Here is a 19,257-nt window from a genome sequence, read left to right as displayed (position 1 = left end):
TTGCTCTAAGAATCTTTAAACACCCCTCAAAATTAGAGACATCTGTCTTGACATTTTTCATTGTCTATATCTACATGAATGCCTCTAAATGAATAATAAATTCAAGGAAGGACAGTTTTATGACGCAGTTTTAAATTGTTCTTAAATTACAAAAGTACTATATGCACGTGGTTTAAAAAAGATATTAAAAATTAAAAAAGTCTCCTCTGTCAGTTTCTTCGGGCTACCATAACAAAGCACCACAAACTGCGTAGCTAAAAACAACAGATATTTATTCTCATGGTTCCGGAGGCAGGGTATTGGCCGTGCTGTCTCCAAAACCTCTAGGGAAGGATCCTTTCTTGCATTTTCTAGTTCCTGGTAACCCCAGGTGTTTCTTGGCTTTAGTGGCATAACTAAAATCTTTGCCTCCATTGTCACCTGGCTCCTCTCCCTCCTTGTGTCTGTGTCTCTTATGAGGACACCAGTCATATTGGGTTAGGGCCTTCCCTAGTAACTCCTGTCTTTATTACATCTGCAAAGACCCTATTTCCACATAAGGTCACATTTACTAGTACTGAGGGTTAGGACTTTGACATATGTTTTTGGGGGACACCATTCAACCCATAACATAATCTTTCTCCCACCTCTGGCCCCTTCCCTAGGAAAACTATAATGATTGTTTTCTGTTTTCTAGAAATTACTCCCATGCATCTCATATATTTAAATCTCTAAATTTGGATTTTTCAGTTTTCAATAGCACCTGTCACCACCTCATGTGATAACAGATGATCCGTTTTCTTCATTGTTTCCGGCTTCTTTTTTCATTTCTCTGGAGGAATTTTTTCAGAAAGAATGCCTGAGAAATAAACCTTCAGAGCCATTGCTACTGAAAATATCTTTGTTTTTACCGCATACTTGATTTTTTGGGTAAAAACATCTAAATTTCGCAGGGGGATATGCTCTCTCATCTCTGAGTGATGGGAGAAGGAAGGTTAAAAGGCCCAGCCACCACACAGCATTCTTGATTTCCGCGCTTGCCAGCTTTGGGCTTGGAGCCTCCCTGTCTCCACTAGCTCCAACCTCTGATGCTGTTTTCTGCCTTAAGTTTTCATGTTGTGAATTTCTCTGTATGGTTTATCCACTTGTGTAGTCTCACCTCCTTTCTGTCTACTTGAGAAATTTGTCAAATTATCTGCTTTAAATATGGCATATAATGCATGCTCCTTAGAATTTTTTTTTAAAGATTTTATTTATTTGCTAGAGAGAGAGCGCATGCGAGAGAGAGAGAGAGAGAGAGAGGGAGAAAGAGTACAAGTAGGGGGAGTGGCAGGCAGAGGGAAAAGCAGGTTTCCTGCTGAGCAAGGAGCCCAATACAGGACTTGGTCCCAGGACCCTGGGATCATGACCTGAACCAAAGGCAGACGCTTAACCAACTGAGCCACCCAGGCGTCCCTCCTTAAAATTATTTTAACCAACCTTTTGGAAAATTCTTTGAGGGCTCTGAATTGGTTTCTACAACCAACATCAGCTCTGCTGTTTTATTAGCTAGGTTTTATTTTGCTCGAGTAATCACATATTGTGCTCCAAAGCTTTTCCTTTGATGTCTTATTATACCTGTTTTTATGTATTTTGAGGACATATTGCTTCTACCAAAGTGAATTATCATTAACTTTTGTTTATTCATTATGTTATTTGTGTAATAATATTATAGATCACCAAAGAAAATATCTTGCCTTCACTGAGCATTTTAGTTTTGGTTATTTATTTTGAAAGTGTCAAATCTTTCCTCCCCCTGTAAATTTGTTAACTTTAATCTTCGCAGAATAACTGTCAAAATTAATCTAAGTTTACTTGTGTAAGTAAAAAAGTTCGTATCTTAGTGATTTTCCAGTTTAATTTCTATAGCTGTTATTTTATGTTATTTTTCTACATAGTTACTCTGTAGAGATGTTTTCTAACATCTATACCTCCTCTTTTTAAAACATTCATGTTTAGTAGATGTGGATGGATAATAATACCTAATAGAAAAATAAAAGTACAGAATTTGAGTGGTTTGCCACACAGTAACTTGTAGTTGAAATAAGATCCTGAATTTGGCATGTTAACTAATTCTGCTTTCTAATTCAGTTACAGAAATCATGATGTCTCACGATGATGAAAACCATTGCACAGATGTGACATCTATTTTTATTTCACAGGTAACCCTCTATCATTTATTAAAGCTGTTTCAGTCAGACACCAATGCAATGCTGGGGAAAAAGACAGTGGTTTCAGAGTTCTATGATGAAATGGTAAGAAGATTTTATAATGAGAATTTTAAAAGCATTTTAAGTTGTAGAACTTTGAAGTTATTGGGCTTTTTTTCATTCTGTCCCATTAGATATTTCAAGACCCAACAGCAATGATGCAACAATTATTAACAACATCTCGCCAGCTAACATTAGGAGCCTATAAACATGAAACAGAATGTAAGTGCCATGAGTTCATAATTAATCCTGAAAAATAATGTATTCTGTAATGGTGAAAGCATTATGATTAGTGACTATTAAATTTTTTTCTAAGGATATATAAAGGTAAATTTTTTAGGAGTTACAAAATATATGTATTACTATAGAACCTCAAAGAAGGATTTTTAAATTGTTCACAAAGTAGCCTCTCACATTCTCTGAAATACTGTCTTTTATTCCCTAATTACATTTAAGCATAGCTTTTCATTAATCTTGCTTAACCTGTCAGTCAACCTGTTTACTAGTCTTTGCTAATAAAATCTGTGAAAAACCTCACAGAACATAATTACAGTTAACCCTTGAACAACGCAGGGGTTAAAGGTGCAGACCACCCTCCTCTGCCCTACCGCCGACAGTCAAAAATCTGTATAACTCTTCAATTACCAAACACTTAATAACTAATAGCCTACTGTTGACTGGAAGCCTTATTGATAAAACAGTCAATTAACACATATATTGTATATGATATATATTTTAGTCTGTATAATAAAGTAAGCTAGAGAAAAAGTGTTAGTCATAAGGAAGAGAAAATACATTTACAGTACCGTAGTATTTACTGGAAAAAAAAATCCAAGTATAAGTGGACCCACGCAGTTCAAACCCATGTTGTTCAATGGTCAGCTGTATACTTTTGTGTATAGCAGTCCCCTCTTATCCATGATTGCACGTTTCGAGGTTTCAGTTACTTAGGGTCAGTGGTGGTCCAGAAGCAGGTGATCCTCTTTCTGACACATTGTCAGAAGGTTAGTGGTAGCCTAATGCTGTGTCACAGGGCTTGCATCATTCACCACTTCATTTCACCACTTAGGCATTTTATCATCTCATTTCATCACAAGAAGGGTGAGTACAGTACAATCAGATATTTTGAGAGACCACATTTACATAATTTTTATAACAGTATATTATAATTATTTTATTAGTTATTGTTAATTTCTTACTGTGCCTAATTTATAAATTAAATGTTATCATGGGTCTATATGTATAGGAAAAAGCATAGTGTATATAGAGTTCAGTATTATCGTGGTTTCAGGCATCTACTGGGGGTCTTGGAATGTATTCCCCATGGATAAGGGGGGACTACTGTACCGTGAACTAGCTTATCTCTTTTTGGTTAACCTATGTCATTTTACATAGTTTCAGATCAATGCTGGGGTGGTGAATACTAGAATGACACAATGATAATTGGTCATGTTATATTTTCCCTCTAAGCTGACATGGCGTCAGAATCCCTTACACATCACACTCCATGCAGCTACTGCCAATCATTTGCAGTTGGCACTCAAGATGATACCTGTTTGCCATCCTTGTGTTAACATTTATGTCACCATTCACTCAGTGGTTCTTGGATCTTCCATTCGTTTGCTTACAGTGTATATTGAGTGCCGGTTATATAACAGGCATTGTTCTAGGTTCTGAAGGTAGAGCTGTGTCCAGACCAGACAAAAATCTCTCTTTCTGAAGCTTACACTCTATTGAGAGAAAGGCAGGTATTAAATAAGGAGAACAGTTAAGTGTAAGTTAGTAATTAGGTGATATGGAGAAAAACAGCAGGGAAGGGAACACCTTTGGTGGGAGGAGATGGTTGGAGTTTTAAATTTTAAATATCCAGTCAGAGAATACGTTTATGAAGCATATTAAAAGTTCATGAAACTATACTCATAATAAATTCTTGGAGATTTGCTCAAGCACAGTGATCTAGCTGTTAATAATTGCTTCTACAAGGAAAAATTAAAACAATAGTATGCACTTAATGAGAGCTTATTGTGTACTAGATAAGTGCTTTACATTTCTGAATTTACTGAATTATGGATGTGACAACCCTGGGAGGAAGATACTACTATTAGCCCCATTCTGTGGATCAAGGCCCTAGTGTATAGAGAGACTTGATGACTTGTCTCAAATCACCCAGCAGAGCCAGGATTTAACCTGAAACCAAGCTGTTCTGTCTGTTCTATCAATAAGCTGTTTTATCTCTGTGTAAAAGCCTTACATTCTGTGCTTCTAACCAGTAAGTTATATTGGCTATGCAAAAATAATAATTTCTCTTTGGGTTGATTTACTCTAAATTGAGGCTTAATTGAGAAATTTAAAACAAATTTTTCTTTTATAAGCATTTAATAAATAGGAAGGAGAAAACTGAAACAAGCTAAAAAGTTTTAAAATGTTTTTCCTTATGATCTCATTGCTGATTAGGTCTTCTTCCAAATATATCATGCCCTTTGCAGTCTTATGATTGGTCAGAAAATGAAGTGTAATGACTAAACCAAACAACAAGAATCTATACCTACAGTGAATGCTGTCCTTTTGACAAATAAGTTGGATCAGGTCTTCCTGACTAGTTTTAAAACTACCTGTTAACCATTGTACATGACTCCTTGTTGTTTCCCAAATTTATATGTGCTATTTCCAGGGCCTGTGATGTCTGCTTCATCCATCTAATTCCTTCTCATTCTATAAAACTCCACTCAGATTTTACTGCTGTTAAGAAGCGTCCCTTGATACACACACCCTTTCACGCTGGAATGAATCCAGTCTGCTCTCATTGGTCCCTTTGACACTGTACTGCATTTTTCTTTTTGTCTTATCATCTACCTTACCCCAACATCTCACAAAATGCCTTTCATTCAGTATCTATTTTTTAATTGGTGTGGAGAGAGAGCAAGCAAGGGAATAAAAATTGTTGCTTAGTAAAACAAAGCATTCTAGACAAAGTCTAAAGACAGACAAGCCATGAAAAACTATTGTACTCCTATCACAAATGACTAGTTTCTTTAATATATGAAAGGTTCCTGCACATCAGTAAGAAAGGCCAATAACTAAAAAGCTTCTGCACAGCAAAGGAAAGCAAAACCAAAATGAAAAGGCAACATACTGAATGGGAGAAGACATTTACAAATTATATATCCGATAAAGGGATAATATTCAAAACATATAAAGAACTCCTACAGCTCAGCAAAAAAAGCAAACAATCCAGTTTTAAAATGAGCAAGATCTGAATACATATTTTTCCAAAGAAGACGTACAGATGGCCAACACACACATGAAAAGGTGCTCAGTATCACTAATCTTCAGGGAAATGCAACTTAAAATTACAATGAGATATGACCTCACACCTGTTAGAATGGCTATTTTCTAAAGGACAAGAAATGACAAGTGTTGGCAAGGATGTGGAGAAAGGGAACCCTGATGCAGTGATGTAAATTGGTGCAACTGCTTTGGAAAACAGCATGGAGGTTTCTCAAAAAATTAAAAATAGATCTACCATATATGATCCAGCAGTTCCACTTCTGGGTATTTATCTGAAGAAAACAGAAACACTAACTTGAATATTGAAAAGATATATATACCTCTGTGTTCATTACAGCATTATTTACAATAGCCAAGATACAAAAACAACCTAAGTGTCTGTTGATGAATGAATAAAGAAAATGTGGTATAAATACACAATGGAATATTATTCAGCCGTTAAAGAAAAGGAAATCTTGCCATTTGTGACAACATGGATGGACCTTGAGGGCATTATGCTAAGTGAAGTAAGTCAGAGAAAGACAAATGCCAAATGGATCTTACTAAATATGGAATCTTTAAAAAAAAAAACAAAAAACTGGGATGCCTGGGTGGCTCAGTCGGTTAAGCGTCTGACTGGGTTTTGGCTCAGGTCATGATCTTATGAGACTGAGCACCACATCGGGTGCTGCACTCAGCAGGGAGTCTGCTTCTCTCCCTCTCCCTCTACTGCTCTTGCTCACATGTACATACTCTCTCTAAAATCAATAAATCTTAAAAAAAAAAAAAAGCTCATAGATACAGAGAACAGATTGGTGGTTGTCAGAGGTGGGGTGGGAGGTTGGGGAAATGGCTGAAAGGGTCCAAAGGCACAAACTTCCAGTTATAAATAAGTCATGGGAGTGTAATGTACAGCATGGAGACTATAGTTAGCGATACTGTATTGCATATTTGAAAGTCGCTAAGAGATTTAACAGTCCTCATCACAGGAGAAAAAAAATTTGTAACTATAGTGACAGATATTAGACTTATGTGATGATCATTTTGCAGTATATACAAATGTAGAATTGTTATGTTGTACGCCTGAAACTAATATGTCACTTATACTTCAATTTTTTTAAAAGGCCAATAATGTGATAGAAAAATAGCAAAGGTGGGCACCTGGGTGGCTCAATCGGTTAAGCATCTGCCTTCGGCTCAGGTCATGATCTCAGGGGTCCTGGGATCAAGCCCCACATCTGGCTCTCTGCTCAGTGATTGGTCAGCTTCTCCCTCTCCCTCTGCCCCTGCTCGTGTGCTCTCTCTCTCTCACTCGCTCACTCTTTTGCTCATTATCTCAAATAAGTAAATAAAATCTTTTTTAAAAAGTTGGCAAAGGAAAGACAGACAATCCATAAAAAGGAAGGGAGAAATGTCTCTCCTAAACATAAAAAGATTGGTCAGCCTCGGTAGTAAAAAGAGAAAGACAAATTAAATTTATCCTGGAATACCATTTTTAACCGTTGGGGTAACTGAGATCAAGAAGTTGATACAGTGGGCAAACACATACAACGCTAGTAGGATTGTAAAGTAATAGAACCTTTAAGAGTTACCCAGCATTCCTTCAAAGTTACAAGTACATATATCCCAACAATTGTACTTACAGGAATTTATCCTGCAAGTGTACTGATTATCCCATAAATATACTGAAATAATTTCTCACACCATACACATTATAACGTTGTTTATAAAAGAAAAAATGGAAATACTCAATGTATTATCAAAGGGGACAGATTAATGAGTTATGTATGTCTATTGGGTGAAGTCATCTGCAGCCATTAAAAGAATGAGACAGCTATAGGATACAGAATGGACTTTCAGACGTAATATTAAGTGAAGCAGCAAGATGTAGACCATATGTAGATAGTATGATACCACTTGTTTTGGGGGTGTGAAGAAATCACACTTAGATGTGTGCTCGTCTGTGAACAAAATATTTCTGGAAAGATGCCAAAGAAACCTAAAGCTGATTATCTCCAGGAAGAAACACTGGTTGGTTGAGGACCAGAGGTGGAAGGAGACATTTTTTCATTATCTACATTTTTCAGCCTTTTAGTTTTGTATCATATGTAGGTACTCCTGTTTTCAAAAACAATTTTCTTTTTTCTTTCTTTTTTTTTTTTTTTTTAAGATTTTATTTATTTATTTGACAGAGATAGAGACAGCCAGAGAGAGAGGGAACACAAGCAGGGGGAGTGGGAGAGGAAGAAGCAGGCTCACAGCAGAGGAGCCTGATGTGGGGCTCGATCCCATAACGCCAGGATCACGCCCGGAGCTGAAGGCAGCCGCCTAACCGCTCTGCCACCCAGGCGCCCCTCAAAAACAATTTTCATTAAAAGTGGTGAAAGAAATTACAAAGAAAATTAAGGATTGTTTTGGCAATATAAAATTTTACCTGTATTATAAAATGTATCATAAAAAGAAAGCCACCAGCCATAAACAAAATAAATATTATTGCATGTTTTCATGTGCTAGATGCTTTACATTGATTACTTAATCCTCAGATATTCTCTAAGAAATACAGTTTTAACTGTACCAAATAGAAACCACATTGAGGGAGACTTAGGAGATATCAGCATTTAGCTAATAAGGGGCCAAGATTGTATTTGGACTGAAGTCTTTCTGATTTCGAAGCGTTTTACCCCCACCACCAAACCATGCTGCTTCCAAATGTGATTACCTTATCAAAAGTACAGCTGTGCTTTAATAGTCATCAGCAGCAGTTACCTGAAATGACCACAAGATGGAAATGGTGGACGAAAGTAGGCATTTTTCTTTTGTAAAACATATGTAATGTTATAATATAAATGTAAAACATTATCCAAGTGGGGTATTTAAATAGGTGTGTTCTATTTTGCAGTAATGATATTTTCTTTAGTAATTTGTTATATAACCAGCTAAAATGTTTTAAATATCATTTAATGTTCCTCTGTCATAATGGTAATTAGGATGGCTTTTTGTATTTGACAGTATTCTAGATACTTCATGTACATTAATTCATTTAAAATTTTTGAATGAAGATTTACATATGAACTAAAAATAAAAGTTTACAGATCTGCTTACTAAGATGTTAGGTCCTCTTTACTAGCTGGTCATTAATACCAGTAGGTGTCATTCCACAAACACCAAGAAAATAGAAAAGCTCAACTAATAGCACGTTATCTGCCAGAACTTCTCTAAAACCATTAAGACTAGTTTGGGGGAAAGAACTAGGTTGCAAAATATATTAAAGGAGACAATTGAAACTAGAAGTTAAAAAAATTAAAAAAATTTTTCAAGTAATATGAGGTGTTACAGTCTCATACATCATTATAATGAGAAATGAACACAGAAATAATAAATAACTTAGGGTGGCACAGCTAGTAAATGGTACAGCTGGAATTTAGACCTAGGTGGTCAGTGCTATCTTTTTTAAAAAGATAGGGGTTTGTTTTACCAGTGTGAATTTGTTTATGTAAGTTTTACCTGTACATACATATGCTTAAGAACACTGTATTTAGTTAGCTCTTCGTTTTAGCTGGGTGTCTCTTGGATTGTATGCCACCTTATTTCCAGATTAATATGTGTGTGGAGAGAAAAACAAGGACATTACGTGTAAACATCTTAACTGTGAAATAAAATGTGGGTGGCCAGAATTTCATTCTTAGTTGTAGAAAGCGTCTCAGATTCTCTTGTGAGAGTTTAGACTTTCTCCCAACCTCCCTATGTTTAATGTATCTTAAGTTGTTCATATTTCATCTTGGAGACTGACCTAAGAAAATGCCATATTTATTAGTCTCTGACATACCTTAGGCAGGTGAGAGAAATGAAATAGTTCAATAAAAATATGTTTTCCTTAGTTGCAGAACTTGAAGTGAAAACCAGAGAAAAATTAGAAGCTGCGAAAAAAAAAACAAGCTTTGAAATTGCAGAGCTTAAGGAGAGATTAAAGGCAAGTCGTGAAACTATAAATTGTTTAAAAAATGAAATCAGGAAACTTGAAGAAGATGATCAGACCAAAGATATATAAACAGTTCTAAGAGGACTTGCTAGTAAGCTAGCTGGAAATAAGGTGGACTTTTAAGTGAGAAACGGACCGCAAATGCCCTGGTGTTTCTTAGAGAAACGACACATGTAGGTGTTGACCACAGATTTCCCAGCAATGGGGTCAAAGGATTTGTACTTTTCAAGCAATCTTTAAAGTGAAATATATGTGTGTAATAAGAATGAATGCTGTTTAGGCATTTTATCAACCCATTTTGGGGTAATTCTAATGATGTTAAGCACAATTTTAAAAAAAAATTTGCATTGTATGTATAGCTTATCCTTTTGACAGGCATCACAGTTTCATAATAAAGTATAAGTTGTACAAATTTTGTATTTTCCTGGTAGAATTAGATGGTAAATTAACATGTATATTTAATTTTTTAAGTTCTTACCTGTCCCCATCCTCACTCTTTTGTATCTGTTGTGCCAACTGCCCAATAAGTACTCAATAAATGTAGTTTACAGATCTTGTGTCTGCCTCTTGATGTGTGTTTTACTCGATGATGAAGTGCCGGTATCTCTCTCCTTACAATTAGTTACATTATATTATGATCACACATCTCTTATTGGCACTCATTGTCGCTTAGACATGGCAAAGATCATATTTTAAGTGTTGTTCTGCCTCACTACCACAGTGTCATTCATTTTCACACAGAAAAATACTTAATCCCTCATACATTTTCCAAAGATACATCAGCTATGTATCAGCTTCACATATGGCCCCTAATTTCTCCACTTTCTCCTTAGCCTCCTGTTCAGAGCCACATAGTGAACCCTGTACTTTTGGACTCATCTAATTGGAACATGTAGTAGTACTTAAGGCCACATGGGCTGATCTGTCTAGGCAGCCTAGGGACAACAATAGGTAGGAAAGTATTTTGGAAAACATGTAACAATATTAGTTAATGGCAACCATGCCTATACCTAATGTAAGGATTCTGTATCCTCTTATTTAACTATCTACTCTAGCATTTGATTCTTTGTATCTGCCCGATAGGTTACTTTGAGTATTTACTTTGTTGCTTTATTTTTTAAGTTGTGGCACTTATAAGCATTACGAGGTTGTGCAAAGATCTCTGTGGCCTTAAAATTTCTGCCAGGGCCTATGGGATTGGAAATGGCACTTCTCATTGTGCTAGGCATCATTCATCTTTCCCCTACCTCCTATCCAATGCCCACAGTATAGGGTGGGCTTGGGGATTGACCAGGAAAACTAATGGGGGAAAAAGTCCCTTTCTACTTAAGGGATCCAGACATGGGAGACTATCCCTCCATTATTCTAGTCAGATTAGCCCCCAAGAATGTGTTGGTTCATGGAAGTAGATCTGACTTTAGGCGTAGAAGAGTACAAGAGTCCAAAATAGGTCATTATGGCTCAATCTTGTGCTCCATCAGTTCTCACTTTTGTTTTGACTTTTAAGTACGATCTCTCCAGAGTATGCAGAGAGCTCTTATCACTCAAGACCACCCAATTTAAAAATGGACAAAGGATTGAATGGACATTTCTTGAAGGAAATGCAAATAGCCACCAAGCACGTGAGGAGATGCTTAATACCATTCATAATTAGAAAAATGCAAATCAGAACCACTGTGATACCACTTTTATACCAACCAAGCATCTATAATTGTAAACAAAACAAGACAGAAAAGTTGGTGAGGATGTGGAGAAATCGGAACTCTTCATATATTGCTGATAGGAATGTAAAAAAGTGTAGCCACTTAGGAAAATAGTTTGGCAATTCCTCAAAAAGTTAAGCTTGGTTATGCTTATGATCCAGTAATTCTCTGAGGTGTGTACCCAAGAGAAATGAAAACATGTTCATGTAGAAATGTGTATGTGAATGTTCATGGCAGAATTGTGCATAATGGCCAAAAAAGGAAACAACCCAAATATCCATCAACTGATGAATGAATAAATGAAATGTATGTCCACACGATGGAATATTATTCAGCCAAAAGGAAATAAGTACTGATTCTGCTGCATCATGAGTGAACCTTAAAAACATATGCCAAGTGAAAGAAGTCAGACACAAAAGCCACATACTATATGATTCCATTTGTATGAAATTGCCAGAATGCTCAGATCTGTAAAAACAGAAGGTTGATTAGTTGTTGCCAGGGGATGGGGAGAAGGGGATTTCTATTTGGGGTGATAAAATGTTCTGGAATTAGTGGTGGTGATTGCACACTCTTGTGAATATATAAAAACACTGAATTGTACATTCTAAAAATGGTTTAAATGAACACTATAAGTTTGATCTCAAAATATTTTAAACATTTAAGTGGCAAATTTTGTCTAGATTATACAAACTTTAAAAATATTCTACAAGCTCTTGATTTCTATTTCCTCATTCTTCTCCAAGTGAAAGAGAGTATTTACCAAGGATTAATTCGAGCTAAAGACTAAAAACAAACACAGCTAATGAGGCAGCTCACTTTTTAAAAGAAGATGAAAGCGTAAGTTTCAGTTTTCTAAACAGTGTGGTAGATAGTGTTACTATCCAAATTTTATATATAGGAGACAAAGGGACTATAGCTAGATGTTAAGTCAACCAACAATGTGACTCAGATATTAATAGGCCTTTCTGCCTCTATAAGACTTAATTTTTCTGTTCAAAGCATTAGCATTTTTAATTATTGTTCATGCCTAAATACTTCTCAAATCTCCTTTCTTTGAGTAGTTGGAGTAATTTAAGACAATCAAATAGGAACATCAGGTGGCAAGAATGCAAAGCATTGAGATAAGAATCTGCCTAGCTATTAGTAACATTTAAGAAAATATTGGTGTTAAGCTCGATTGGCTGGAATATTAAAGAATAGATATTTGGAATCTCATGTAGAAGACATTTCAGGTACCTGTTCCTTGCATTATCCCTAATATCTGCAGGTTTTTTGTTGTCTTTTTTTTTCCTAAATAGTAATAGACTTTAAATTCTTGAGATTGAAACCAAAGAAAATGAGATCAGGCAGGTATTAGCTAGCGAGAACATGAGTTAATATTTTTTGGAGTTGGAAAGAACTTTCAAAGTACAATGGGAAACTCAAATAATAAAATTCTGGATCTCAAATGTAATGAGTTTGGGAATCTCTTGGGATTTGCTTTAAAATAATCTGGGGAATGGGAGATTGTAGGGGGAATAGGGCATATAGATGAAACAAGATTGACCCTATATAGATAATTTTTGAAGCTGAGCAATAGGAATTATTATTTCTACTTTTGTATATGCTTGAAATTTTCTGTAATAAAATTTTTTTAACATCAGATAGAAGAAACCATTAAAATTCTACTTTTCTTCTCCCCGAAGTCAAGAACTGATAAAGAATGAGTTATTTTATTTTATTTTATTTTATTTTATTTTTTTAAAGATTTTATTTATTTATTTGACAGAGACAGCCAGCGAGAGAGGGAACACAAGCAGGGGGAGTGGGAGAGGAAGAAGCAGGCTCATAGCGGAGCAGGGATCCCAGAACCCCGGGATCACGCCCTGGGCCGAAGGCAGACGCTTAATGACTGAGCCGCCCAGGAGCCCCAGAATAAGTCATTTTAATCAACAGCACACACTGAGAAGATGGCAAGCTTCCATTTGCATAGTTTACATATTAACTTCTGTGTTCTTTATTTTAATAATTCTAGCAAATTCTTCACTCTTGATTGGATATGATGAAAGTCTGGAAGGAAGAGGGTGCCTGGATGGCTCAGTCAGTTAAGTGTCCGATTTTGTTTCAGGTCATGATCTCAGGGTTGTGATCTCAGGGTTCTGAGATCAAGCCTTGAGAGGGGTTCCGCACTGGGGATGGAGCCTGCTTGAGATTCTCTCTCTCCCTTTCCTTCCCCACCCCCCAAAATGTCTGGAAGGATGGATGGGAGGAAGAAAAGGATACAAAAAGAAGAGAAGGATAGGAAAGAAGAAAGGAAGAAAATCCCCTACAGGGATTTTAAGGAGAGAGTTCCAGATTTCACTCTCAGAAATTTGATTAGCTAGGAATTTGCACTTATACAAGTATCCAGGTGATTTGAGAAACTCATATTGGCACAGCTTAATGTTGGACTACATAAAAGTGCAACACTTCTAAATGGGGGGAATAACAAAAAATTGTCAAAAGGAAAACTAGGTCATGTAACAGGGTCTAATTCCTTAATATAAAAAAATTCTTACAAATCATTAAGACAAACCATTGGCAAAAGGAGCAAATGACAAAAAGAGGTAGTTCACTAAAGAGGATATAGAAATGGCCAAAGTATATGCTCGATATCATCAAATCTTAAGAGTAAACAAATTTAAATAGTAGATATTTCGCATCCATTTAGGATAAAATAAATGTTTCAGATAACTTTTGACAGAAGACACCATCGATGATACCAAAGGATAGACTAAAAACAGGCCATTTGGCAGATGGAGTTGGGTAATTTCTATTTTTTTTAATCTGAAATTCAAATTTTACTAGATGTCCTATATTTTCACTTATTATTTGACAATTCTACGTCTACCTGAGATAGGAACGATTAAAAAAACAAAACAGAACAAGACTGCCCAGTGCTAGCAAGAGAGTGGGGAAACAGCTTTTTCTCCTACACTGGTGGGATTGTAAATTGGTTCAACATTTTGGGAGGACAGTTTGGCAATACCTACTAAACTACTCTGAGTCAGTAATTTTACTTCTAAAATTTACATTTGTTTAATTTTTTATTGATGTGATTCGACTTTGAAGAATATATTGATTAGGAACATTTATTCATATATGCAAGGCATATACAGGGATGTTCACTGTAGCATTGTTTGCAGTATCAAAAAATTGTGAACAAGGTAAATGGCATCAATAGGATGTGCATAAATTATGCTATGATGATAAAATGGATTCCTCTGTGGTTGTCAAAATGAATAAAGCAGATCTAGGGGCGCCTGGCTGGTGCAGTCGGAAGAGCATGCGACTCTTGATCTTGGGGTCATGAGTTTGAGCCCCATGTTGGGGGTAAAGATTACTTAAATTAAAATAAAATGAATAAAGCTCTGTATGCTCTGACATGAAAAAATATCTGGATTATACTTGTTAGTGAGAGGGAAAAAAGCAATTTGCAAAACTTCACGATTTTATTTTTGTAAATAATATGTTAGAGTATGGAGAGAAAAATCACTTGGAGGAGTTTTTACCAATTTTAACAGTAGGAAGAGGAATTATAGGGACTGTCACTATTTACATTATGTATGTGTATGTTTGAATTTTTGCAGTGAGTGCATTTCATTTGAGTGGAAAAGAACAACAAAATAGTTTAAAATTCAATGAACAGGAAAAAGAGATATCTTGATTATCAGAACATTGCCTCCTGTGAGCCAGATCATTATGAAGTATCGTGTGACAGTTCAGAGAAATGAAACATGACTTGTGAATGATTTGAGAAGCTGATGAACTTCAGGAACTTTACTGGAGGGACTCAGGTTAAGATCCTTGCTCTTCAGTGCATCATCCAGTGAGAACTGGGATAAATAACATCATGATCCTGATGTAAAAATAAGTGGTTAAAAGTTTGGGGTTTTATCTGTCTTCTGTCCCAGCCTGTATGCTCTGGTCTGGCTTTTTAATTATTTGTAATTATTTTTAGCTATTTTTTAAATTAATTGGCCACCTAGGTTTCTGTAGCTTTGTGTAATATACCCCATGATATTCCTAACTCCGGGTAGCTTCCCCCTCACCTACCCCAGGCTGTTTACTTTCCCACTTTCACTGGCTACCCAGCCTGGCTTAACTGTTCTCTATCCTTCACTAGGCTTCATTGCTCTTCAGTAATTCCTTAGTCTATCCTTAGTGAATTCATCATTGCTATTTGAAAATTTCCGGTGAACTGAATCACCACTTTTATTCGCTAAGAGTCATAAAGCTGGAAGGGAGTTTAGAGAACATCTAATTCAATTCCCCCATTTGATGAGGGAGTACCGTCTTGCAGGAATTAAATGGCTTTCAAAGTCACACAACCTGTTGGGGCCAGAGGTAGAATTTGAATTCAGCATTTTCTGACTGAGCAATCATGGTACTAGAGAGGTGCAGCTCCATCAAGGCTTAGACAAAATTGTATGAATTGGCAGTCACCTTGGAAACTAACTTTCCAAGAATGAAGGAGGGATGTATTGTTACTGATACAGTCAAATCCCTATTATCAAAACTTTGGTTTATTCTCCTTTCAGCTAATCTGGTCAAATCATCTCAAAATTAATGAGAATTGTCATCCCTACTTGGTTTAATTACATGCATGAATTGAAAGCACAAGTCTATTTACTCTTAGTGTGCACATCAGCAGATGACCTCAGTTCTTACATCATTGAGATCACTGATGCCATTCAAATTGACCCTGTTCACTTCCAGCCAGCCAAAGTTTCTCTTTGTTCTTACCAAATCCTGCTTTCTTTCATCCCCCTAATGTTCTTCCCATCTATAGTTTTGATTCCAGTCTATACTATCTACTACTGCAAATTTATAATTGGGGGAAAATTGCTTCACTCTCCTGAGCCTCAGTTTGTTTTAGTGAATATGAATAAACTGCCCACTTCATAGAATTCTGTTTAAGGGAAAATGAAACAGCGTATGTAAAAACACTTTGAATGGTAGGAATAAAGAATAATAATTCTAGCTAGCTGTTTGTAAAAATTTTCAACAAAATACAAGCTGAATCCAGCAACATATAGAAAGGATTAAGTGATCTCATGATCAAGTGGGCTTTATACCAGGAATACAAGGTTGGTTCAACATGTAAAAAACACTCTGTGTTACAGGCTGTTATGGGTTGAATTGTGTCTCCTCAAAATTCATACGTTGAAGTCCTAACCCAGTACTTCAGAATATGACTGTATTTGGAGATAGGGCCTTTAATGGGATAATAAAGTTAAAATTAGTCATTAGGGTAGGTCTTAGTTCAATATGACCGAGTCCTTATAAAAATACTAGGAAGACCGTATGAAGACATAGGTAGAAGATAGCTATCTACAAGTCATGGAGCGAGGCCTCAGAAGAAACCAACCCTACGGACACTTTCCAATCAGACTTCCAGCATCTAGAATTGTGAGAAAAATTTTGGTTGTTTAAGCCACCCAGCCTACGGCGTTTTGTTGTGACAGCCCTAGCAAACTAATACACCATATTAAAAGAATAAAGGACAATAGCTACATGGTCATCTCAACAGATGCAGAAAAAGCATTTGACAAAATCCAACACCCTCTTATGATAGAAATACTCATCAAACTAGGAATATAAGGGAACTTCCTTAACCTGATAAAGGGCACTTACGTAAACCTCATAGTGACCGTTATACATAATGGATGCTTTTCCCCTAACATCAGGAACACGACAAGGATGTTTGCTTTGACCACATCTATTCAACATCATGCTGGAAATTCTAGCCAAGGCAACTAGGCAAGAAAAAAATAAAAGTCATCCAGACTCTATTTGCAGATAACATGATCTTGTACTTAGAAAAATCCTAAGAAACACACACACACGCAAACTACTAGAGCTAATAAATGGGTCTAGTAGGGTTGCAGGATATAGGGTCAAGATACAAAAGTCAGTTACATTTCTATACACTAGCAATGAACTGAAAATAAAGTTAAAACAATTTTATTTATAACACCATCAAAAAGAATAAAATACTTATGAGTATGACACCTAAAGTTCAAGCAACTAAAGAAAAATAGATAAATTGAACTTCATTATTAAAAACTTTCATGCTTCAAAGATCATTATCAAGAAAGTGAAAAGACAATTCACAGGATGGGAGAAAATATTTGCAAATCATACATCTGAAAAGAGGCTACTATCCAGAACATATGAAGAACTCTTTCAACTCAATAATAAAAAGAACCAATTAAAAATTGGGCAAAAGATTTGAGTTTCTCCATTTCTCCAAATAAGGATTATAAGTGGATAATAAGCACATGAAAAGATGCTCAACATCATTTGTTATTAGGGAAATGCAAATCAGAACCATCACGAGACACCACCTCACTAGGATGACTATTTATAATAAAAGAGACAGACAATAAGTATTTACAAGGATGTGGAGAAATCGAAACTCTCATACATTGCTGGTGAGAATGTAAATCAGTACGGCTGCTGATGAGAATAGCTTGGGAGTTCCTTAAAAAGTTAAACACGGGGGTGCCTGGCTACCTAAGTAGGTGGAACATGCAGCTTCTGATTTCAGGGTCATGAGTCTGAGCCCCACAATGGGGGTAAAGATTGCTTAAATAAAAAAAAAAAAAAAGTTAAACGTAGAGTTACTATGTGACCCAGCAATTCTACTTCTAGGTATATACGTAAGAGAATTGAAAACATGTCCACACAAAAACTTATACATGAATATTTGTAGCAACATTATTCATAATAGCCAAAAGTAGAAACATTCCACATGTCCATCAGCTAATGAATGGATAAATCAGATGTGGTGTGTCAGTACAATGGATTACTTGGCAGTAAAAGTGTATGAAGCGCTATAATATGTTATAATATGAATAGACCTTATAAACATGCTAAATGAAAGATGCCAGACACAAAAGGTCATATATTGTATCATTCCACATATATGAAATGACTAGAATAGACAAATCCATTGAGACAGAAAGTGATTAGGGTTTAGGGGCTCCTGGCTGGTTCAGTCAGTAGAGCATGTGACTTCATTTCAGGATCATAATTTCAAGCCCCACATTTGGCATAGAGCTTACTGTAAAAAAAATTTAGGGGTGCCTGGGTGGCTCAGTCAGTTAAGCGTCTGCCTTCGACTCAGATCATGATCCCAGGGTCCTGGGATGGAGCCCTGCATCGGGCTCTCTGCTTAGCAGGGAGCTTGCGGCTCCCTCTGCCTGCCGCTCTGCCTGCTTGTGCTTTCTCTTCTTCTCTCTCTCTCCCTCTGTCAAATAAATAAATAAATAAAATCTAAAAAAAAAAAAAAATCTTACATTAAAAAAGAAGTGATTAGGGTTTGCCAGGGGGTGGGAGTGGGGAATAACTGGGTACAGGATTTCTTTTTGGGGTGATGAAAATGTTCTGGCACTGGATAACAGTGATGGTTGCACAACCTTGTGAATATACTAAAAAGTCACTGACTTATATACTTTATGGTATGTGAATTACACATACCATATGAGTATGACACCTAAAGTTCAAGCAACTAAAGAAAAATAGATAAATTGAACTTCATTATATAAAAAGTGTTACCATTTACTGAATACTTTATGGCCCCAAACTTAGCTAAAGATAACCCAGTGAATGTATATTATTATCCCCATTTAACGAATAAGAAAACTGAGGTTCAAGGAAATTAAGTGCTTTGCCCAAGGACACGTTCTAGGAAGCACTTGAGCTGAGCAGACTCAAGTCTAACTCCAAAGCCCCAGTCTTAATCACTCCCAGCACCAAGCTGTCCTGATCAAAAATCATTAATATCCCCAATACATATCTGACAATACCCAAATACTTAAGTGTGTGTATATAAACAACACTTCTGTATGCCATATATATGTAGTAATATATATGTAGTATGCATATATGCCTAACATAGTACATATATGTAGTATATAATACATATAATATATAGTAATATAGATATAAGGGGCACCTGGTCGGCTACGTTGGTTAAGCGTTGGACTATTGATTTTGGCTCAGGTCATGATCTTAGAGTTGTGAAATCGAGCCCCACATTGGGCTCCTCACT

The 19,257-nt window shown here is 36.2% G+C and overlaps 1 protein-coding gene across 6 annotated transcripts in view; it reads left to right on the top strand.

Annotated features, from left to right (window-relative positions):
* YEATS4 (YEATS domain containing 4) overlaps positions 1 to 19,257 on the top strand; it is a 59,069-nt gene that overhangs the window by 8,124 nt on the left and 31,688 nt on the right. For 2 of the 6 annotated variants that reach the window (XM_057316407.1, XM_026500058.4), the window contains 3 exons: positions 2,181 to 2,273; positions 2,363 to 2,450; positions 9,374 to 10,031. In XM_057316407.1, the coding sequence (XP_057172390.1) occupies positions 2,181 to 2,273; positions 2,363 to 2,450; positions 9,374 to 9,543 (351 nt within the window). In that variant the 3' untranslated portion in view covers positions 9,544 to 10,031. The other 4 variants (XM_057316405.1, XM_057316406.1, XM_044384621.3 and 1 more) reach the window with 4 other exon arrangements.

The sequence above is a fragment of the Ursus arctos genome, unplaced genomic scaffold (genome assembly GCF_023065955.2).
Source record: "Ursus arctos isolate Adak ecotype North America unplaced genomic scaffold, UrsArc2.0 scaffold_21, whole genome shotgun sequence".
Taxonomy (NCBI): domain Eukaryota; kingdom Metazoa; phylum Chordata; class Mammalia; order Carnivora; family Ursidae; genus Ursus; species Ursus arctos.
Note: the sequence above shows the minus strand (reverse complement) of the source record. Positions and strands in the feature narration are given on the sequence as shown.